The following is a 24758-nucleotide window of genomic DNA, read 5'->3' on the forward strand; positions in this document are numbered from 1 at the left end:
AAATAAAAATCAATGCAATTTGGTGCAGTGTTGTTGGTGTTTTGATTGCTGAAGCAAAAATGGCACAGTTTCAGAATCTAATCTGCTCCTCCTCCTCAGGAGAGGGCCGTAATATTTCTTAAACACAAACCAGTCTTTTGCATACATTCTTAAAACAACGTCACACAAAATTATAGTAAATAAAGATGCTTTGTGCATGAGTGCAACATATTTTAAAGACATAATCCATCCTTCAAAACCTTATAAATAAAACTTTCTATTTTTCTTCTGTTCCAGCAGACAACATACAGGATACATCTATAAGCGTTTCACAAGACAAATAAAGGTTTTTATACCAAGATGACCCTAAGCATTCAGAAATAAGTTACGTTATCCCACTCAGTTCTTTGCTAACAAAAAGAATTTCATTTTAAAAGCCACGTAGCTATAAATCTAAATTAAAATGTAAAACATAAGGTTTGTATTAGTCAGATTTTTAAAGCATCAGGCTGCTTTGCTCGACAGGTTGGTTGGCCTGTGGCGTACAGTCCTGAATACTTTCTGTTGACTGATTGTGATCATAACCAGTCAGACAAGAAAACAAGAGGAAAATGGCAAAGACGAAATGGTTGGCTGACCATGTCTTTGACAAATATTTACAAAAGACAAAGGTGTTATTCTCTAGAGTGAAAACAGATATAGATAATAACCCTTTAAATCCAAATAATACAGTATAAATTAAAAACTATGTCTATTTTAAAACAAAAGCAACGTATTGTTTGCTTACAATTTTGCTCCACTGATTATATATTTTTTCAAACCAACATTTTAGGTCATCTTGTTATAGTGCAAAACAAAAGACGACGGGTAAAAGCAAATATAAACCATCCCTGAACATAAAAGTCATAACAACACGAAGCTAATTATACTGCACTGGTTTCTGACACAAGCATCGGTCTGTCAAACATCTAGCAGCTACAGTACAAAAGCTAAGAGGGGCATTGCTTTTAAATGCAACATTTACAGTAAATGATGATGAGATAAACGCTGTACTGTACTGTAACAGGCTATACCAACATACTATATAGCATCAGTGATAATATTCACTCTCCAAAACATTGACATAGACCATTAATATAAAAAGAGATCCAAAGCATCTACTTTTACTCTTCATAAAAGCATAATCTTGGACACATGTAACTAACTTTAGTGTTCATGTCAAAGACAACGATGAAGGAGGGAGAGAAGAAAAAGAGGTGAGGAAAGGGAGGCACTATCTGGTGCATGGACAACGCTCTTGCCCACTCAAAGTAACTGCCTTCAACAAATTGCAGGTCCGTAGTCAACTACAGCTTTCCATTTAGATATTAAACAAGACTTAAATAGTAAACTTAAGTAATGCAGCTGGCCCATAACAGACAGAACAAGTGCTTATTTGATTAAAGTAAAACTACTCACAAACTGTACATCTTAGATTAATGAACACATTTTTCATTAATTTAAAGGATCAGTTCAACATTTTGGGAAATTCAGTTATTGGCTTTCTTGCCAAAAGTTAGGTGCGGAGGTAATGCATGTAACCAATGTTCCCTGAGGGAGGGAAACTTCGCACAACACATCGGTATGGGGATTGCGTCCTCATGACAATGGTACATTAGATTAGATTAGCGAAGAGTGGAAATGAGGAAAAGGTTAGTGCAACTTCTGTGTGAAGTCCACGTTATATCTCATTTATTATTTAACTCTCGTTTGTCTCTTTGTCTGTTTGTTGTGGAAGTCGCAGCACCTGGCCAAGAAACAGTCCAGCACAGAACTCCTTGTAAAAACTTGTCATTTTTACACCTCAGATTACAAACACATCAAACAAATGAGATATAATGTGTTATCAGTGAGCTTTAGGGGTGCAGGTAGGTGGATTCTGTTGCCTTCAGACAGAGCTGGGTTGGCTGTTCACCGCTGCCTCCATTCTTTATGATAAGCTAATGTAATCGACTGCTGGCTGTAGCTTCATATTTACCTTATAGACCATACAGAGTGGTATCGACCGGAAGAGAGCCAATAAGCATAATTCCAAAAATATCTATTTCTTTAACATCCTAAATGTCTACTATCACAACTGCACAAGTGGAAAATGATTTGAGACAATTAAAACAAGAAGATTACGCTTTGGTTAGAACAAGTGAGTAAATGATACAATGATACATTAACTCAATAGAGACAATAAAGTGCCATGCAACTAAAGTGTTCAGTGGTCCAGTCACAAATACAGTGCAGAAAACGCATATACGATAGCAACAATAAATAACATTATGCATAATGGTTCTACGCACAAGGGATCATGTAAAAAATACAGAGAACAAGGCAAGCACATGAGTTATCTCTCCTGATAATGGATTATTTTGCCTTAGTCAAGCCAACAAACTCAGCTTTCATGGAACCAAGAAAAAAAACAACACAGGAACAACAACTTACCCTTTTGTCCTAATAAATCCCTCATGCTACTTCAGTGTTTAAATGACTGATCTGTTTATCATAGTGTTTATGCAGTGAAATAAATACTCTATGCTGTAGAGCACCAAGCCAATCCAAACTGAGGTAATGTCCAGTACATGATGGATGTGTGTGGAGCTTTCGTCCCTGCTCTGATCACACGGAGAAACATCTGAATTGATGTTTTCATTTTCCCCCTCACCTGATGCTGTTTTTCAGAAGTACATGAATGGTTGGTTTTAAAAGTGGGAGCTATTTTCAGTTATTATGAATGAAGGAGATACTGACCACATACTAACTTTCTACAGGGAACTGGTGGCTTCACACATGACAGATTTCTACATGAAAACTAATCAAAACTAGTCCCAATGCCCAGCAGAGGTAAGTTAATTAACGGGTTTGGGTGTTTAGTTTGTCTATAGGTCAGGAGGGAGCACACCATGCAGGGTTTTGAGGTGTCGAAAAACGGAGAAAGGGCGGTTTTGGCGGTTTCAGGATGAGCAATAGAGTGACAGTCATCATACAGAAGGTTATTTAAACGGTTTTATGTATAAGTTTGAATATATGGTCTATGTTCATTAGAGCAGGATGGCGCATGGAGCTTTTAGATTGTATTGTTTTGTTTTGTTTGTTGTTTTCCATCAGGCCGGTTCACCTCTCACATCCTCTGAGCAGACGGGGCCGACTGGATCGACTTTCTCCGGGAGAGCTTTGATCTGAGGAGAGGAGACAGAAGAAAGGGGAGGTAATTTTAATTTGGAAAGCAGTTGTGGTCATTTTGCAGTTTCTGTAATTTATTAATAACGTCTGAGAAAGTTTCCTGACAAGAACTTCATAACACTCACCTGATGGTGCCGGCTAACAGAGGGTTAAAAGCGTACAGCCAGTCGTGCATTTCTTTGTCATTAGTGGCCTGCAGCAGTATCCCACGATGCTCAGTGCACACAGCAAACGTGTTGGGAGTCTGGAGAGAATAAAATAAAAAATTAAGCTCACAAAATCATAAAATCAGTTGTAATATTGAGCTGAAGCTTGGTCGTACCCGCAGTAAGGTCTGTTTGTCTTCACTGTATTCCACCTTCGCAGACGACAGGTTGATGACAGCTCTCTCCACGCTGTCCCGCTCGCTGCGGTACAGGTAGACGTAGGGCCTGCGCACCACCACGTAACGCTTCACCCAGCCGCTGGTGTGGGGCTCCAGGAAGTGCAGGTAGCCTTTCTTTGACACAATGGGGCTGCAAGCAATGAAAGAAATACTGACGTGAGGACAAAATGAATAAAACTTGACCACAGTCTCTCTTAAATGATACCTCATAGGAACAGCAGCTTTTGCAGTTTATAGATAAAATGGTAACTTTATCCACAAAATCACGTATTGTGTGTGTGATGTCTGACCTGACACGAATCTCCTGTATGTCAGGAACAAAGGTGCATCCTTTGAGAGCTTTCTTTCTGTCCACAGGGCTGTACGGATCCAGATCGGGCGTAGAAGCTCCTGAGTTGGGTTCAGTGTGTCTACACAACATAAACCAAATGCTCGTAATGTGATAAAAGGAACACGGTTTACCTGATCTAAAGCACAATGCCTAAACCTGTTCTCCTGACTAACTCTTCTTCTTAATTCACAACAAACTTTCTAAATTATCATTTTACTGTGTCTTAGCAATGAGTGACTGCAGTATTTTCTTTATATGCTACTTTATATTTCTTCTCCATTACATTTCAAAGGGAATATTGTACTTTTTACTGTACTACATCAATGTCACAGCTATACTTGCTGGTTTAGATTACGATTTTTCATATAAAACACAACCAGCTTGTGAAATATGTACTATGAAAAATTTTAAATCCAGTTACAACAATTACATTACATTACTTACATGTTACTGCATCAGCAATAATAATACAATAATATGTTATACATAATAATAAAACACTAAATTAAACTAATGCTGACACTATTCAAGAGTAATTCAGCATATCTGAAACACCTATGAGGACATCCTACTTCTCCAGGAAAAAAAAAAAGGCTGATTGCAAAACCACCTGCTGTATCAACAAAAAAGGCTCTGCAATCAAAAGGCATTTTCAGATTATTGGTTATCAGCTGATTATAGCCGATGCTAAATGATCTTAAAACACAACATAAACTTTATTTATCTTCTCAGGCGCAGTGGAACGACATATCTAAAGCAGCATGTAGTTACATACCTAATATCATAATGTCCCTCGACCAGTGAGGGGCAGGTAGAGGACGGAGTGAGCGTGCTCAGTCCAGACGAGGAGGAGTCTCTCATCAGTGACGCAGACATCTCAGAAAGCTAAAAACACACACATAGCCACACACAGAACAACATTCACAACACATCATGCAAGGAGAAGCACGCACACACACACACATACATACAAGACGAGTAGGACAAATACAGATACAGACAAAACATACCAGCAAACAATTAAGCACGAACAACACAGACATGCATTCAGAGAACAATTCAATCAGACAATTTGTCATTTTCTAACAAAGTACTGCAGAACCATCTCTGTACCACTGTAACACAAATCCTCATTATCTAAGAGCCCCTCGCTGTTTAACATGTTAAAGAGGACATGCAGGAGTAACACTGGGTCAGTGGAAGCCTCGCAGAGTCTAAAGAGGAGGGACAGTGAGGGAGGAGGCCGGGTGAAGGAGAGAGGGAATCTATAATAAATATTAATGTATGAAATATGGATTCATGGGTTTTGGCAGACAGAGTTAAGAAGTAAGACTGATTCAAAATCTTTGGATTATTTGTGAATAATATTTAACTCAGGTCCGCTTAGTGGTTAAAGATAAAAGATATAGTCAGACAAAGAAAGGAAGAAAGAAATTTTAAAACAAAAAGTGCCAAAAAATGATAGGATAATGAATGAATGCAATGGCAGAGAGTGGTTGAATTGCAGGGCTTAAATATTTAGTGAAGGTAAATGCTAAAGGTTCAGAAGGATTAACGGGCCGGGTTAGAGGGCCTAGGCTGGGGCTCACCTTGCTCTCACTGGCACTGCTGCTCACCTGGCTGTACTCCCTGTTGAAGGTGTGCATCAGCAGACGCAGACACTGCAGAGAAAACAGTGAAATGTTCAATAAAATCAAAAAAATAAAAAACAATAGTTGACGTAAGATGAAAAGTTCTGGAGGCCTCAGAGAGGAGCAGTCACCTTGGCAGCCAGCTCTCTCTGCCTCTGGCTGGGGCTGTCGGGGGCAGGGCTGCTGCCGGGACTGTGGCTGAGGACGGGGCTCTTTGCAAAATCGCTTATGTCGCTGTTCTTGTAGAGCGCATCCTGTCCTGCCTGCAGAGTCGCCTCCAGCTTCTCCCTCAGCAGCAGGTAGTGCCTCGTCTTCTCCACCTAAAGCCACCAGTGACAAGTTTAATGGCAACGGTTGTGGTCCAGGAAGCGTCAAAGGGTGCTATAAAACCGGTGCATTTTCTCATGAAAAGGTTTTTGTTTTGACAGGACTGTCTGGTTTGTGGTTGCTTGTGGCTAAACTGAGCTGGAAATCTTAGTCTGACTTTGTAAAGCTCAGTCAAAATAGAGTAAAATGCACCTTTGCCGGTAAAAATACTCCCCTAACTTCTCTTTTTCAGGTGTCATCTTTCTTAGAAACCTCTTCAGTGCACAAACTGACCTCCTGCAGTAAACTGAGTTTCTCCAGCTCCCACTGGTGGTCCAGGATTAGGCTGTCACTGCGAGGCCTCCATCCAGCCAGGTTCTCCTCTCCTCGGACGTACGCCACCGAGGTGTCCAGCACACGCCTGCGACGACGCTGCATGCCTGCAGAAGAAGAATAAAATGGTCAGTGATTGTTGTAAATGAAAATACAAACCCCAGTTAATAAGAAAATTTATTTTCTTCGATTTTGGTCTCACCTGGGCTTCCATTGTCCGCCACATGGCAAAGGGTGACTTCATAGACTCCAGTGACACGGTTACTGAGAAGGAGAGAGAAGACAGTAATTAAACTACCAAATAAATTACAACTTTTATCTAATATGTTTCTTGGATAGAGAGAATCAGACTGCATGAATCCATAAATCTTTACCTTTCAGAGGGCCGGAGGCAGCCGGTGCTGAAGAGGTTTCTGATGGAGCGAGAGGCCGGCAGCTTCGCGTCACGGGAATAAAACACCATGCAGAAATCTTTGGTGATGACTGTTGGCTGAGTGCAGTTCTCCATCTGGTTAAAATGTACAGTAACAACTCAGAATCCATTCATATGTCTGCAAAGTGTATAATGTGTAGTATGTGAGTATAACGTGGCTGAATTAAGGCTCTTAAGTGGCTCTTAAGTTTTCATTCTCGAGTGTCAACAAAGAGCAAATTGAGTACAATTAAAGTTAAATTAAACGTCGTCTCCAGTACCTCTAAATAAGCAGAGAGGGTGATGTAGATCTTTTCCCCATAGGGAGTGACTCTGTTCAGGAGCAGAGAGTTGTGCATGGAGCTGTCCCATGCTGCCTCAAATCGGTAGAAAGTTCTGCAGTGAGACAAACAAAAACGTTATCGTCCATTTGGATGATTTTCTAAAAACGGAAAGAGTCAACCTCATGAAAAATCCTGTGAGCAAATGGACATTTTGTTATCAGAAATAATAACTGAGAAGATAAAAATGATTGTCTTTTATACCTATGATCAACTCCCAAGGAGACGCTGCCATTAACAAAGGATAAAGAGAAACAGGACACGCGTTAGAAACTTTTAACTGCAGCTGTTAAAAGTTTGATCTCCGCAAATAATACAGATCCATGCAAACAGAAAAATGCTTTGAAGCCAAATCATATCTGACTGTGAAAGGCACATTGAAGCAATGTCAAAAAATTACTAAGCAAAGCAACTGTTCTGTCTGTATGATGTATCTGTCGGTTTGTTAACAGCTAAATGTTGAGTATCAAGTAGTAAATACAGAGAGAGAGAGAGAGAGAGAGAGAAAGCATTCAGTGAATTGAAACTCTGTCTAAAAGTCATACTTGTCGTTGTGTTTTGGCCAGAAATATCCAGAAGACAGGATGTTGAGAGAGAGGATGTTTGGGTCTATGATAGTCTCATCAGCCTCTGGTGTGTTTCGAATCCGACCTGATGAGTCACGAGAGAAAAACTGCACTTTTAAAAGATTTCTTCCCCCTCAAATATACCTGGGCCAAGGATGTTTTTGAATTGTCCTCATCACTCACCAATAACCAGCTCCTTCACCTCTTTCCACTCAATATCGTTTCCTGTTTCATGAGCAATGGTCACTGTGATCCTCCTCTGAATGCCCTGTGGGGTCGAGAGTAAAGACAGGAAGGAAACACACTCAGATAAAAGAGCTGAATTGATTGAGTTTGCTGAATTTGTTCACTTAATTGTATTTCTGGGTGTATTTGTTGTGACATTGTCAGACCTGATGTAAGAGGAACGTGCCGTGGCAGGGCATCCCGCCTCTGTGGTCAACAACAGCTGGGATGTAGCTAGAAAACGGCAAGCAATCAATGTTTAAATGTTTAACTGAGATGACTTTTATGTTCACTGCAGAAATAGAAAAAAGTGCTCTATCTGCATATACTCTACTGTGTGCCTCGCTGCATGGTATTAAAGTGGAAAAACAGGTCATAAAGGGACAACTCACTCTCCGTTAGATTCCAGCTCACAGATCTCAAAGAAGACCATGAGGTCATATTTGGCGTGACAAGGTCCTGCGGTGGAGCGAGTCAGAGTGCTGAGCTTCGTGGCCGGCACTGGAGGAAAGACGAGTGGACAGATTAATGTGTGACAGAGTAAACTGGACTGCACCAAACTGAACTGAGCTGACGCTGATTTGAGATGAAAAACAGGGCCGGTTAATGTGTGGTTAAAATACCCTCTACTGTAAAAACAAATTAACTTTTGCTGAACTGTCAGGCACATTAAATGTCACTGCTAACCTGGTTTGGATAAGGGCATCACCCTGGGGAACTGCCTCCTGGAAGGTCTCAGGGGACTAAAAGACAAAGAAACCAAATGTGAGGAAACATTTTCTAAAAATATCAACTCACAATTAGTCATCAGCTGCTGGAAATTAAAAAGGTCAAGTGTCTTGCCGACCTGATCAGGTCTTTGCAGAGCGGAGGGAAGGGCTGTTTCTGATAGTGACCAAACACTTCAAAGACAATGGGCTGAGTCTTGATGTATTCCACGAAGGACTTTGTCACCTCCACTGTGATCTGAGAGGAAATATAAATCAAATACATAAGTAATAGATTACTAACACATTGCAGTGGTAGTAATCAGGTGGTAATGATACTGTAGGTTTGAATGCAGCGTTTGGTGTTTACGTTTTGAACATGGTAGAAGCCCAGCGGAGGTCCTCTGCCTGTGTTCTTCAGCGGCTCAGTGGAGAAAGCTTCGTCATGGCGGTGGATGAAGCTGAAAAAAGTAACGTCATTATATAGAATGAAAGCTGCCTACACACATAGTGATTCTTTTTTTAATCATGCTCAAACCACAAACATTTACAATCAGTGAACATTTTAATATTCTAAATTAGAAAATGCAGTCAGTCAAATTTTAACAACAATTTGGTGATTAAATTTGCTGACTGAGATCATTTTTCAGATTATCTAATGATGAAACAATTTGGTATGAGCTTTAACAAAAATTCACATCATAGATATGTAATGCATTTATTCGGCCGCTCACAGAGATAGCAGACAAGCTGACAATTGTACGGCATATAAAGTATAGAAACATTAATGAGACAATATGTTTCTCATGCTTGAACTCACTTAAACTGGCAGAAGATGTCGGCGTACTCGGCCGAGATGCTGGAGGCCTGTAAGACGGTGACTCTGAAGGTGAAGGTGCTGCCGATCTTCAGGTGGGACAGAGCTTTCACCGGGGAGAGGTCCAGAGGAAGATCCAGACCCAGATCTGAACTCTTCACTGGGCTGTGGGGAGCCTCCATGATGGCTACTTGGAATCGAGGAAGAGACACAGAAACACATTTATCTGCTGTTTCAGATCATTTTAATTTAAGAGTTTATTTTAGCATTGGTGAACCGTGATTATCAGCTGGGGCAGCACTGAAATATGTAAATGAGTGGTGCTCATTTAATGTAGTAAGAATTTGTTGTGCATAAAGGGACACTTAACGGATTTTGGTTGCTTTTCAACAAATATATGGCAGTGGAAACAAACACTGTTACAAAAAAGACAGATTTCGCCACTAATGTGCATTGAGTTGTGAGCAAAAGCCAAGTTTTAAACACAGCATGTCCTTTTAACTCCTCCCTCATCCTCATTCAAATTCCGGCCGGCAATGAAGATCTTTCAGTGCGTCATTGTCCACAGACTACGGGGCTGCACATGTGCCACCTCACCTGGACAGGTGTTGTTGTTGACTTCGTCGGCAGAGATTCCTATCTCGGCGGTCTGTCCTTCTCCCTCCACAATTCGCAGCTCCTCCTGGGAGGTGTTGGAGTGGGAAAGATTACCAGGACACGACTCAGTCTGGAACTGGAACGAGACAGAAAACCATCAGCCTGGACTTCAACTACACTGAACATTAACATTCAAGAAAGAAATTCAAATTCCAGCAAGCCTTCTTTGATCTCAACACATCTAATATTCGTGGCAACATTAAATCTGACGTTTACTGGCTGTAGAGGACACATTCAGAGTACACCAGCTGGTCAGTTAGTACCTTCTCAAACTGTTTGTCTTCAAAAGAGATCTTGGCGGTGCCTGACTGCCTCACACCTGAGCCATAATCAGGGGCCTCCTCATCAGCTGAGACAAAACAAGCAGACAAGATGTTAAACCAGTATCACCAGAACAGCTACACCGACATCTGACTGTGATGAGACTACTAGTCAGCCTTTATGTGTACCTGAGATGGCCTGTACGGCCACTCTGAGGAAGCCTTTCACCTCTCCTTTCTCACTGACGATGGCCACACGATGTACCAGGGGCACCGGGTACAGCAGGTTACTCAGGTACACAAAAGCCCTGAGGGGAAGGAGGAAGTGGTTTTTTACGAGGGAACATTTGCTGTCCAATAAGAGAGCAGGATTTAAAATCAATAATGCCTCTGAGGAGGGAAAGAGCATCTGTTGCTGTTTAGTCTGTGACGGACCTGCCGACCAGACGGAACCAGGGGAAGCGGTCGTAGAAGGGGTCGCCTCCGGTCAGAGCGTGGTCACAGTCCTCCACAGCACTGCTGGGGAGCTCTGCAGCACGGTCGTACATTTCTCTCATCAGGTCCAGCCTCTGCCTGCAGGGGGCAGTATAAAACAAAGAAAAGACTCAGTGAGGGCCTGCCCATCTTTGGTGTTTGTGCAGATGTATTGATCAACAAGAGATTCCTCTGGATTGTATAGTTGTTGTGGTTCTTTTAAAGCTGTTCTTTTTTAGTTTTTGGATTTTATATTTAATCTTGTGAATCTCATGTATATTTTCTGAAGAAGCATCAGATTGTAATTCTTATGATTTTATGGCGGAATAAACAGACCTGTACCGTGGAATCAGCTTGAAGCCACACATTCACTTTTCTTAATGACAAAACCACTGTACCTGAGTTTCTCTAGAGTCCAGTAATGTGTGGCTCCATTCTTTTGATCTTGCACTTCAACGGCTACAATGGTTCGGGGGAAAGGTCTCCGCTCTCTCTCTTTTGCCACACTCGGGGGCAGCAGGTCGGGGGGCAGGGGGGAGTAGAGAGTGTCTGTCAACAGGACAAACTGGAACTGCACCTGTGGACAGCATGAGACATAAAACACGAGTGACTGCTTGTTTTATGTCCTCCTGCATCATATCTTCAGTATCAAGACAGGATTTAACTTTTCTAAAAATATAATTACGACAGCAGTGAACCTTCTATCACCACACCACTAAGACGAGGTCTGATATTATAATATTTGTCTTCAATCATCTGTAACATGTTTAGAAGTAACACAGATGAAAGTCAGGCACTGTGAATTGCTACAATTGTACAACATCACAAGGATGTCTCAGCCGCAAAGTAAGTTCAGCATTAAAGTAAGTTTGATCTTCTGCTTTTTGTAATACAACATACAGCTGGGGGAGAGTTTGAAATCAGCAACTGAGTGAAAACAGGTTTAATGGGCAAAAAAAGTGGAATTATGTTTCATCATCTGTATCTATTACTAGCTGGATGCCTGAACTCACATTCAGTATGCAGCACTATGTATTACATTGTGATGATGCACTAGAATAAACCAATAAGCCAAGAATTACCACTGACAGACACTTTAAAATCTTCACTCTGCCTCCAGTCTGGACTGAAGAGAAAACTCTTTATGCACCAGTATCATATCAAAATTATGCTCAATTTGCAGTCTGACTGTAAAGTAGAGAGAGGGACAGCACCATGGCAACAGCAAAAAACAGATCTGAGTAAATCTCAAGACATTTACAACATTAAGTGCTGTATATGGAAGTAGATTTGGATTATGTTATTCATAAAAGTCTTTTTTATGTTTACCACAAAAATTGAATAAGGATAATTAATGTTTTATACTAACAAACACCTTTTTCTTCAGCTCCACACTGATTGCATTGGCCTCTTTGAGGAAGATGGCGTTGCCCCAAAGCAGATCCCTGAGGGACGTAAACTGGTAGAAACGCCACTTTCTGAAGGCCCACAGAGCCAACTCCGTCTCACGCTCCGTCCACGGCACTGGAGGGCAAGAACCATGACATGTGAGTACATTCTGACCAAATAAAAGCCTGATTCAGAGATGACTGTTTATTGTGCCAGCAACAGTTAAAAGTGACAGTATCACCTTCCTCTTCAGGCTCCTCTTCTTCCTCAGGAGACTCAAGGTACCGAGAGTCCACTTGTTTTTGAAGAGCCTCCAGTTTACTCTCATAGTCCTGAAGGAAAACACACATTTGAACTGATCATTTTTATCAGGCACCTTAAATAATTAATGACAGTGTCAGATGGAGATGTCACTCACCAGCCTCTGCTGTTCTAGCAGGTTACTGGCTTCTTCTCTTTCTTTGCGGTACTGATCCTCGAGTTCCTGAAGCCTGACAGGGATTCAAAGCTAATGTTAAAAAGCTAATAGAACTAAATGTAAGTATATTATTTTTAGTAGTTAGACCACGCACTCTGACACAGCAGTTTGCACACATGTGAACAGAAATGGGCATACGTTATACAAGCAGACAGATACTGTTAGTATCTCTGATGAGGAAAGTATGCATGTTTATGTTGCAACCTGTTTAAACCTTACATTTCAATCTGGTGTTGATGTTAAGGCGGCCAAGAGTGACGTGAAGGTCTCTTTGTGGTGTGAATGATGAATGACATTATGGGTATATATGTGTGGCAACTTTCCTACTGCAGCCGCAATGTCTCATGTGCTCCTCAGTTGAAGAATTAACTAAATTCAAAGATCAAGCTCAACCTTTGGTGTGCGTCTGTGTTTGGACCTGAAAACTCTCCTTTACAATTAGACGTAATGTGGCAATCCCAGTCAACATACTGTCTTCTCCACACACCTTTGCTCCATCTCCTGCTTCATGTCGATGCCTTGTTTCTCCAGCAGCTCTCTCTGAGCGAAGGCCCAGTCGACGGGCTCCACCGGCGTCTCGGCGCACGGCGTCCTCTCTCGCTCCAGGCGAGCCTGCTCCGGGTCGTTGAAGCGAAACACGTGGCTCTTTCCCATGATGATGCGGTTCCCTAAAAAGTGCACATGAAGCCATGAAAGTTCAAATGCTTGGGCATAAATAAATGACAGTAATTACACATTAGACCTGCAATATGATACATTCATATTATCTCATGTGAAGTTTTCCACAACGACTGGAAATCTTTGGTAGCTATTCAGTAATGTGGCACAGACTCATCATTTCCTCCCTATACATTTCTTTGTTTACTCTCAAGGGACAGTTGCTTTGTTCTACATCTTTTTAAAACAAAATAATGTGGAGCTTCACACATACCAGAGCGCAGAACAATGGGAGAGGTCACTCTCTTCCCGTTGACGTACGTCTCTGCCCCCTCACACGGCTCCAGGATGATACATCCTGTTCAAGAAAAGATTATATAGCAAAGTATTCAGCACGTACATGCACAATATAGACCAATGGCAGCCAGCCTTTACCTTCTCCCTGTGGGCCTGTGGTGCTGCTGAAGGTGCAGTGTTCGTCTCTGATAAAATGGCCACTTAGAACGATGTCTTGTCGAGTCTTGGCATTTTCACGACCAACCCTGAAGGGTAGATAAGGTAAAGCAGTTGAGGCAAATTCCCAGAAACAGCACACCATCTGGATTAAATCTCAAAATTGAAACATATAAAATCCTTACTTGGTGGTGCCGTCTTTGATGTAATACAGCAGACACTCTGACATCAGTGGGTCTTCGTTCAGGTTCACCAGATGAGGCGTCTAAAAGGGCAGGCATGGCAAATATGGCTTAGTGTCTCTGTGAGTTTAGACAGAAGTTGTGAATATATCAAGATATTGTGTATCACTGACAAACATCTTACCTTTTTTGGGGAGAAGACACCCACGGTGCCTCCATCTTCTCTCATGGCAACACCCATCTCAGCCAGCAGGGCCTCTCTGCAGGAAGAAATCGCACAGCTAGAGTCAGAACATACGATTTTACACAAAACAACAGGGTTAGAGTTATTAGAAGTTGTAATTTGAGGCTGTTTTGGCCTTTGATGTTAACTTTATTAACCTTTTAACTCCCTCAAGATATCTATATCATTCACACACAGCTGCTACTATGAAAAGCTACATGACTATAAAAATCCAATATATAAGCATCATTAGATTAGATTGTGCTCATTTTCTAAAATGCAAAAATGCCAAACTTGTGGTGGCGACAGGGAACAAGAAACGTAAGAGGATCACCAAAGTCTTCAGGATTCATCCTCTCGGGACCGTGAACGTTTTTACAAACTGTCATGGCAGTCCATCCCTACAGCTGTTGAGGTGTTCACTCTGGATCAAAGCAGTGTGTGGACCAGCAGACAGAAAACCTGATCTTTCCATCCTTAGAATATCCAATCCCTAAAATACGGTGTATTCCAACTATAAACTTCATCTCAGGGGTCAAACAATTAGAAATAGCGCATTTGTTTTAATTTTGGACCAACCCCAAAGGTCGTATACAGTATATTGTAAATTCATTGGGTGAGAATGATCTGGTTGGATGTTGTTAAAACTGTGATTCATGCATGAACATGTTTGACGCACCTCTCCATACGGATGGCCTCAGTACGTCGCAGCTTCTCTTCCCACGTCTCATTGAGCTCTGCGATGATTTTCTCTGTTTCCTGTTGGCAGAATTAAGACAACTATCTAAAAAGTCTATAAACTAAAATAGGATATTTTTCAATTTGGATGTATTAAGAGCCTTTGCCTGACACTTCTTTGCATTTTCTTTGATTTTCTCAAATTTACTCATCTTATTTCTGCCCCCAAGCTCATATCTAACCTCCTATTGACCACCTCTACACCCTGAACAATTTCACCATCATCCTTCCTACCTTGAGCCTCTCAATCGCCTCTTCGCTGGCCGGGCTGAAGATGCGGTCATGGAGGTTGCTGATGGACCCGGCGCGACTGGACAGGGCCGAGAGCGAGGGGGAGGGACTCATTCCTGTCATGGCATTGGTCACTGCGGAGAGATCACCCCTTTGATTGACAGCCTGGCGATTATTCACAAAGTTCTTGTAATCGCACAGGTCTGCCAGAGAGAGAGGCGTTGCATGGAAGTGAGCAAGGAAGGAAGGAATAAAGGAAGGAAGGAAGGACAGAAGGATGGAAGGTAGGTGCAGACGCCGGGTAATTAAGGAAAGACATTAGGGATTGAGAGGAACACGCAGAGAAACGGATAAAAAGGAAAAAAATGGGGGAACAACGGGGAGGAGTACAAAAAAAGAAGAGAAAGCTCAAATAATGGATCAAAGAAGCAGAGGTCATTTGCTTACCAAAGCCATCGCAGAGAGAAAAGAGCAAATCAAACTGATAGAGCACAAAATGCCAAATGGACTTTTTTCTCTGACACTGAAATACACGAAGACACATTCAACAAGCTCGCAAGCATGAGAATGTTATGAGAAAGAAAAACCAAAATCATATACATCACTACAATGCATACTATATGTTGCCTGAGTTTTTTCTTTTTTCTTATGTTTTGCATGTCCTTATGATTCCAAATGGGTTAGCACAGCCTTTGGTAGTGATGCAGGCCTGTAAGCACCTGACTCACAGCTTCAATTAGCTCCACACACACAGAGAACCAGGATGCAAAGAAAACAGTCTAAAATGGCGTCCTCCCAGTCAGTCCTTTTTTTCCCGTGGTCACTGCATTAAACAGCATGTTTTATGCCAAAGCTGGCTTTAAACTCTGTCTACAACAGATTCTTCATGAAGTGCTGTAGGATCACAGTGCAAAGCCTCGCGGTGAAAAAGAAAATTTTAAATGTGTTAGGAGGATGAAAGTATTAAGAGTTTCCAGATTAAACAGGAGAGAAATAGCACATATTACCATGGAAACCACGACTAATGGAAAGAAAAAAGGAGGCCATTTTACAGAATTGCTGAGAAAAGAGCAACTTAGCACAGCGACAAAGTTTAACCTCATCGATTGTTTTTGTGTTGCTCTTAATCATTATTATCTTTTACTTAGTTTATGTCTAGTCTGACTTCACAGTTAGTGTCTCGGGATTGTTAGTTAGGTCTCTGGTGTGGTGGAGGAAGAAGGCCAGCTCGGGGTTCATGTCTATTAGTTGCAAAGCGCAGGCTTGCTCGAGTTATACACACATTTCAAACCAGCGATGGCGGGGTCGGTGCACCGATACGCTGATAGGACAGAGGAGAGAAGAGAATGAGTGTGAGAGACACCCACACTCCAAGTAAACTGTCATCCTCTGTTTTAATCTCACAGTCAGAAAAAAGCTGCACAAAAAGTCTAAATTCAGGTTTGTGCGTGTATGTGTTCGTGTGCCTAAATATGCACGTTTTCTGTGAATGAAAGTTGTGCTTCCCTGTGCAACACTCACTCTCTATGATGTCTCCCAGGCCCTGCGCGTACAGCAGGTCTTTGAGGCGAGCCACCTCCTCTTTCAGCTCACGCACCAGCCGGTTGTTGGGATCCTCGTTGATCACAGCGTTACAGCGGATCTGTTTGGCACGATCAGCGTACCTGCAAGCACGGAGGTCATTGACATCATGAAGCCATTAAGCTGTGAAGCATGATTCTTCAGGCTCTGCACACTGAACTACAATGACCAACTAATGACAATATGAGACAATAAGTTGCAAAGGTCATGAGGCATCTGTAAGTAAATAATTCCACACTACTAAGATACATGAAGTCATTTTTCTTATTAATATGGAAATATAAGCAGCAAAATGCTCCAAAATCTAATTAGTACATCTATTCTACAGGTTGAAGCTGTGGTGTAAGTGTGACTTAATCTTCAAAATGCTTTTCCCAAGGAAAAATGTGTGATTTAATGACCTTTAAAAAGAAAGGTTATTGACGTTTTTCTTTTCTTACCGGAGGGTACTGAGAGTCTCATCGTAGTTAATGTCAGCAGGGCTGAGGGCAGCCACCATGGCTGTGCGAGAGTTTCCTCCTAAAAGGCAGAAAATGAGACAATGCGTGATTAGAGACAGAAAATGATGTTACTGTAGTAAGAGCTGAGGTTTATTATCACGTGCACATACCCAAGTTCTCCCTCAGTAACCAAGTCAGGACTGAATCTCTGTATGGAATGAAACTCTCCACCTTCTTCTTTTTCTTGTTCTGCACACAAAACAACCACAGTTTCTTATCTAATTACGTCTGAATCATATCTGAAAAATACATTCAAATCTGACAGCTGGTAATACTGACCTTGTTTGGTGCTGAGTCCTGATAATTGGAAGAGGGAAGTGAAATGTCAACATTTGTTTCTTTGACAACATAAATTAAGAATTTGTAACATCATTCTTTTGATAAAAAGTGTAAAAAACACACCTGTTCAGCAAGAGCAGAAATAACTTTCCCCAGCGTAGTTAGAGATTTGTTGATGTTTGCTCCTTCCTGCAAATAAAAAGAAATAAAAGTCCGTCTCATTTAGTGTTAGTGAATCTATACATGAGCTCATTTTAAATGTGAAATGCTGCTTTGAAGCAGTCACTATTACGTTTGTTTCCATCTCCTCCATGTATGCAGAAATAACATCACCTTTAGTCTGGTTCCTTTCGCTCCAGTGGAGTCGGCTCTCTCACTGCCAGCCAAGTCCACCAGACTGATCTTGCTGACCTGTGATGATTAAAACGATATTTTCAAGGCAAGATGAAAAAGATTACACATCCACTACAGCTTACACATTTCACCTGAAACTGCACCGGGAGAGCCGGCAGTAAAGGTTACATGTGGTTATCAATCAATACAACAACACATTCATCAGTTAACAACACCACTGATGGCATCCACTCAGGTCGTAAAAGGTAATAAAATCATTTCTTCCTTGTAGCATCTCCTTTATGGCTGCTGTGGTCAAAGAAACACCAGAAAACTATTCTTCCTGTTGGTTCGATTGTCAGAACAGCATCATCACTGTGAGCTGAGCTTGATGTCAGGACCTTTTCCGATGTGTTGTCTGTCTCCATGTCGTGTTTCTTCTGTGTGAAGATGATGTTGAAGACAGCGTGGGAGCGGCTGCTGGTCTCGTTCATGTTGGTAGCAGCCACAGTCCTGAAAAAAGGAAAAAATGCTGTATTAGGTGACTCATGCCATTGTGTTCATCTATCATTATATTTTCCAGCAAACTCATTGATTCATTTATTCATGCATCCCTCTTTCCAATCCGATCATAACGCGCAGCAATCTAAGGCGTCCATCGCCATCTCTCAGTCTAGCTCTGCTACCTGGCCTTGTTTCCAGAGTCCATCAGGTCCTGGATGTCGTTGTATGAAGTGACGGCTAGTTTGGACAGATCCTCAACGTAGGGTCCCATCAGAGGGTGCTCTCTGACACGCAGGTTTCCTTTGTTCTTGGGATTCAGCAGGTCACGCACACGCTCACAGTAGATCTCCATGTAACTCACCTGCAGGAGGCAAAGAGCCGGTTATGTTGTAAAATGCTTTTATGAGTTATCAAGCTGTTATCATTACTGCTTAGTGGCTCCTGGGGCAATACCGACATAATAAATCAAGTGAATTAGCTTCTGCTAGTCTGATATAATAATATAATTACAACATCAGCTGCTACTCTCAACTATGTTATCTTTCCTATTATTTATCTGACATCTATGCCGCAAACATTTTGATATTCATGGTTTTAGCTGTTCAGACTTTCACACAGAAAAGGACAAAAAACAACATACATGAAAAGTTTGGTAGAGTTTGTCATCACTCACCTCCACAGAGTAAGACATGTTGTTGTCATTATTGCTGTCACTGATCTTGGTAAAAAGGTCCTCACACAGCTAAAAAACACAAAGAACGTTGTGTCATCGTCGTGGTCAAAATTACATCTTTGAAATTTTGATTCAAGAGAAGCTTGCTTTCTCAACAGGTATATGTACACTCTTTGGGATTTTGTGCTCAATTATTGGTCAGAACTTTATTCTGTGTTACCAGAGGTATGATTCCTTGCTGGTCCTGCTCCTGTCGTCCCATCATGGTGTAGCTTTTCCCTGCTCCTGTCTGGCCGTATGCAAATATGCACACGTTGTAGCCTTCAAAGGCATGAAGCAGCATCTCCTCACCAATGTCCTTGTACACCTGCATCTGGGACGCATAGTTGATGTCCTCAGGCTGCAGACAAAGAGGGACGCAGTGGAAACAAAGGGAACAGGGAACAAAGGGAGAGAGCAAATACGCTGTAATAGTCATCAAAAACACATTCGGTGCTGAAGGCAAACAAGGTTCTTCCACAATTAAGTTAAATAACAACATTTATATCAATATTTTTTATCTGTTATTAGTGACTTGTTTAACAGCAAATGATATATGTTCTTATCTGACTAGTAGTGAGTGTGTTTAGTAGCTGATGCAGTGAAACTCACCGTGGTGTGTGACCAGTAAGAATAGTCAAAGTTGAAACTCTTGTTTTCTTTGGGCTGTTTGGGGTTCAGGATCGCTAAAATAGAGCAAAGCGGATCAGTCAGAGGCATCAGAAACTGCATCACTGCATTAACCTGCATATTATACATATATATTACATATTCTTCCATTTCAGTTTTACATGAGCTGCAGGATGCAAACTATCAAAACATTTAAATTCATCATCAAATATGGCTACATCTTTCAATGCAAAACACTCGATTGGTCTCCCCGCACCTTCATGGACACACTGCACATGTGTTCATTCTGTTTAAATTAAAGCATGTGCTGATCTGTTTATTTGTGAATTAGTGACCCATCCTTTACATCATGATTCTGAATTCGTGGTAGCAGGATTAAAGCAAATTTACAAAAACTCATCACCAGAGAGATGTGGCCCACACACCATGTTACAGTTAGTATCAAAAGCAGCAGTTTTTGATGCATCACTTTGTAAAGAGAGGAGGGGTGAAATGCAGGTTGAATCTGAAACAGGAACTGAGCAGCAGCAGATGCTCTTTTGGTTGTAAACGGACTCGGATGCATCCCCCTGGTGGATAAGTTCAGTATAGCAGCAGCAAGTCCTGCTGTAAACTGCACTCAGAAGCAACACGCTGATCATCCATCCATCAGCCTTTAGCAGCCTGCGGGGGTAAGTGTGACTATGATACTGAGATATAAGAGGACAACTGTGGGAAACCGTGAGCAGTCGTGTTCAGAGTCAGTAATCAGCTGAAATAATGCAAGTTTGGCTCTAATGAGGTCATTAAAAACCCCGACAGGCACAACAGGCTGATATGCTCCCTCTCTCTCTTTCACACACACAAACAAGCACACAGTTACATCAGCTGACCCTGTGTCTGGGCTCAGCCAGAACAAGGAGGTCTTTTTCGTCCCTGCAGCTCGTATGATGAGAGCGGAGAGCTGCGACGGTCGCTACATCCCACACACACTGACAAGGCTTCAGGCCTGACTGAAGCTTTTGTCTCCTTCTCTAGCTGCCAAGATGCCGCATACTTCTCTACCCACTCTGTTGTCACTGGAGGGCAAATCTGCCTACAAGACAAATAACTGAGGTGAAATGCTAAACATGGCTAAATGTAGGTCACAGGAATATGATCAAAAACAGCAGTAGATCATCGCTGCATTTCTGGGTGTAGCACTCTAAAGCCATGAGTAAGTCTTTAGATGATACACGTCTCGCCTCATGCATGACTTCATGACTGCTGCATCAGATTGCCTCAGTTATTTATATGATGACATGAACAGGTTGTGGTTAAGGTTAGCAGACTGGAAAACCTGACGAGGAGTCTTTCAAGAATGTGTCAGCACTCATCAGTTTGAGAAGTTTCGTCATCTGTGCATGTTTTCTTTGTAAGCGCTCTGTTATCTGACATACAGTCAATCATTAATCCCTCATGGGGCGTAAAGACAAAGAATCAAAGACAGAAATGACTATTATATTCTTTATAAAGGAATGAACACAACACTACAGATTGTTACGGATTCTATGCAGTATGCTCGGTGTGCTGCATGTGCACGATATGTGCTGAATGAAAATCTAAAAATCTGCTCCTCCAGCACATCCTGCTTTATTGATCTAACGTTTTCTTGCCTTCATCAGGGTGGAGCCTGACGCCCTTTCTGGTTTCCTTACATCAAAACCTTGATCTGTCATGTGATCAATATATCTCCATAGATACAAAACTCTACAGTTATTTTCAACGTATCAAACGTACCATTTTCAAATCAATTCATATTTATTGCTGTTTCTCTGGTGTATTGGCTGTTGCATTTTATGTATTTTAAATTATGTCATTGTAAATTAGCTTAGGCTAAAAATTATGTGGTGTGAGGCATTGGTTTATGATACACACTTGTTCCTATACAATAAACATTAAATAAATACCAATACCTTTAGAAACATATCTTTTAGAAAACTTTAAAAAATAATAATAATAATAATTATAATATGATTTGAATAATTGTTTACTTCTGATATAGCTTTGCCACAAAAATGTTCATTTCCCTGAGGGAGAAATTAATTTTTCAATATTGATCATTTTCTCTACTGCTCTGGCAGTATAGGTTTCTGATCTGTCATGCCAATGAAGCTTATTTGAATTTGAATTTGTATTACATTACAATCAACTTTTCCCCAACAAATAGACTTTTTCATTTTTGCCCCTTAAATCGGGAAAAAATGTATCTATTTCTCAAACAAGTAAATTCATTCTGTATCCTTTCAACCCAAATACCTAGAAAACAGTGTATTTAAATCACTTAGTATTCATGAATAACTCTAATAAGGTCAAAGTCCACCCACGTTCGAGCTCAGCACATTTATCCTCGATCACACTTCCAGCTGTTAATGGAGAACAAATGTAATCCAGTGTGAACGGCTCAAAGCCCATTCATCATTTCACCAGGTTGGGTTCAAAGTTAGAAATCTGAATGTTCTGATGTTTCCTGTCATTCTTATAACTGATTCTTTCATTCTTGTTTTATTTCATAATTATGTTGCTCTGTTTTGCTGATTGTGTTTTTGTAAATGTTGCTTGTTCTAAGAGCTCACTTGGAAAAGAGATCTTAATCTCCATTTTCAAACATTTTACAGAACAAATGATGGATCGACTAGTTGAGGAAATAATTGGCAGATTAAATTCACAATGAAAGTAATCATTTGTTGTTACCCTACAGGTGTTACACTTTCCCCCTTCAGCAGATCTATGGAAACTTCTAGAGTCAAACTCTACATATTTATTACTCCGAACCTTGAAGTAACACCCAAGTGAAATAAGAATAAACAAAACATATTGCAAGTCAGTCTCCACTGAGGGTTCAATGTTGGCCTCAACCGAAGTAGGAGAAAAATAAAAAAATATAGTAATTTAAATTCCAATTCCACATCCATCGGAGTTAATAAAACTTTTATAGCCATATCATATCAGACAGCTCTGCAGTCTGCGGTCGCCAACAGATACACTGAAAAGTGCTTGAACTTGTACTCACTTGTGGTGTTTCCTGACATCTGAATGATGCACTTGCTGTCCTTCGCCATCTCTCTGGAGTTGAAGGGACGGACCCTCACAGCCACCTTCACTGAAGCCGCAGCCATGTTGCAGGTGGGTGTGTGAGCGAGCAGAAGAGCTGAAGATCTGTGTGGCTACACAGACACACACCTGGCACCTGCGCAGGTAGACGATGAGAGGGATTTAAAACCAGTGCAAGCATGTAGGACACAGACCGACCTGTCAGGTGGAAACAGCTTTTTTTCTGCATTGTGAATGAAGCACCATACATTTCAGTATACTTTTAGTAAGGATAAATACCTACAAATATTGGTAATATCTACAATTTGAATCCATGGTGTGTTGTTGTTATTATCATTACACACTGACACTAGGGGCTTGTTAGTCCAACCTCACAGCTACGACTGTGACACATTCTCCATTTCCAGGCCCTGAATCAGTCAGTTTGGCCTCAGTCAGAGACACTAAATCATGCTGCCTAAATGGCCAGGCCATTATTTGGCAGGGGGATCATCAGCATCCCTGCTATTCTACAATAAAATGGCTGCTTATTCTTGGGGCATCATCCCCTGGCTTCATCTCTCAGGGCTGAAGGCCTTGTGATCAAATTGTTTCTCCTCACTGATTCACCCCAAAGAAAATAACATAGGTATACCCTAATGTAAAGAACGCACTGCTGTCTTTCACTGGTTCTTTAAAAGGAATTTGCTTCTTTCTACTGTTGTTTTTTTCTACATAATTTAGGGCGATTTTAAACGGTTGATTTGCTTGAAAACAGCGCGGAGCATATCCATCTTCTCAGCTGCAAACGATGAGAAACGCAATTCCTGCGCATCTTTATGACAAGCAATTTTTACAACAAGCCCCCATGTGCAGGGTAAATGCGAAAACACACCCACAGAAGATTCGAGAGGACATTTAAATGTAGACCATGTAAATATTGTCTCCTCCATCTTGCCTTGCCTGCCGCACCTCAAAGTCAGGCCGCGTAAACAGAAACGGCACCAAATCGTCAAACACTGCGTCAGAAAGCAGGTCAGCACACATCAGTAACGCTGGACTAACATTTACAGCTTACACGAGCTCAAACGTCTATCTAATTGATTTCATTTCATTTTTGAAAGGTATTTTTAAAAGACAATTGTTGACAGCAGCCGAATCAAACATCATACATCCTGACGCAGCGTCCTTATTTATAACCTCACATGTACAAAAAGGCCTCGACATCACCGACACACACACCGACTGTCCTCATCCAAGGCCTATAAGCCACAAGCAGCGACGCTGTGCCGTGAAAAACATCTAAGAGGAGCCTTTTCTTACCTCAGCAACTCAGACTCGAAGAGCGCAGAGGGTGAATCCTCTGCCCATTCAAAACAGCGCCAGGATCCGCCGGTGCCTCCCTCTTGAATCTCCTCAGCAGCTCCGTATTTTCGTCTCTCTCTCTCTGTCTTCGGTCAGCCTACAGCATCCCTTTCCTTGGCGCATCCATACATGGAGAATCCGCCGGGGAAAAAGAGAGGGATTCAGCCTCAGCCTCAGCTTCAGCAGCAGCAGCAGCAGCGCTGGGTGGGATGGAGCTGAACGCAGCGGTGCGTCAATAAGACACGAGAGTGGGAGACGGGAGGGGGGAGGAGCGAGGGCCAGATGGATAAACAGGAGGATGGATGAGGGAGGCTCCAGGGGTCCGCCAGTCGGTCTGAAAACAGGGAAAATGGCGGTGCTGCTGTGGCAGGGATGCTGGGAGGCGGTGATGACATCAGCAGCAGCATCATCATCATCAGCATCAGCAGCAGCAGCAGCAGCCATGAGGCAGGGCGATGCAGCACACAGACACAGCTTAGAGGGAGGAGAGGCCCAGAGACGGACTGTAACAGGCTTTAGGCTGGGAAACATGGGTGGAAATAGGAAATTAGAGGTTGAGCGTGAGAGTCAAGTGGACTGAAGAAGAGTGGCTGAAACACAAATCACACAACAGTCAGATTTGGCTACTAAAAACTAAAAGCTACACATGTACCAACCAATGAACATCTGATGTGTAGGAAACTCTTGCTGCAGAAATGTGAAATTGCACCAACAAATGAGCTCAAAGCCTGAGTTTGGACCTGAGAAACATCTCAACTCAAGGTCCACTTACTGGCTTGTTCTGGAGATTTCAACCATATTATAACAATTTGGTTGTC

General features: G+C 41.7%; 1 protein-coding gene across 1 annotated transcript; it reads right to left on the bottom strand.

The window, feature by feature from the left end:
• Positions 1-764: 764 nt before the first annotated feature.
• kif1ab (kinesin family member 1Ab) lies at positions 765-23945 on the bottom strand. The gene is made up of 48 exons (XM_070844415.1): positions 23899-23945; positions 22556-22732; positions 19507-19580; positions 19076-19255; positions 18856-18924; positions 18365-18543; positions 18080-18191; positions 17679-17756; positions 17469-17534; positions 17177-17255; positions 17007-17085; positions 16507-16649; positions 16268-16306; positions 14989-15188; positions 14696-14775; positions 13978-14053; positions 13797-13876; positions 13594-13700; positions 13433-13516; positions 12989-13169; positions 12442-12514; positions 12265-12355; positions 12010-12158; positions 11033-11211; positions 10596-10733; positions 10350-10468; positions 10164-10249; positions 9841-9976; positions 9247-9430; positions 8797-8887; positions 8567-8685; positions 8407-8462; positions 8112-8220; positions 7887-7953; positions 7678-7762; positions 7474-7579; positions 7133-7156; positions 6869-6983; positions 6550-6683; positions 6378-6439; positions 6137-6282; positions 5668-5856; positions 5495-5566; positions 4681-4790; positions 3865-3984; positions 3512-3704; positions 3315-3433; positions 765-3185 (listed from the first exon to the last, which is right to left on the bottom strand). Exons 2-48 carry the CDS (start codon positions 22659-22661, stop codon positions 3128-3130), a joined length of 5142 nt encoding a protein of 1713 aa, XP_070700516.1. The 5' UTR covers positions 22662-22732; positions 23899-23945; the 3' UTR covers positions 765-3127.
• Between the last annotated feature and the right edge of the window lie 813 nt (positions 23946-24758).

Source organism: Pempheris klunzingeri, chromosome 15 (assembly GCF_042242105.1).
Source record: "Pempheris klunzingeri isolate RE-2024b chromosome 15, fPemKlu1.hap1, whole genome shotgun sequence".
NCBI classification, from domain to species: domain Eukaryota; kingdom Metazoa; phylum Chordata; class Actinopteri; order Acropomatiformes; family Pempheridae; genus Pempheris; species Pempheris klunzingeri.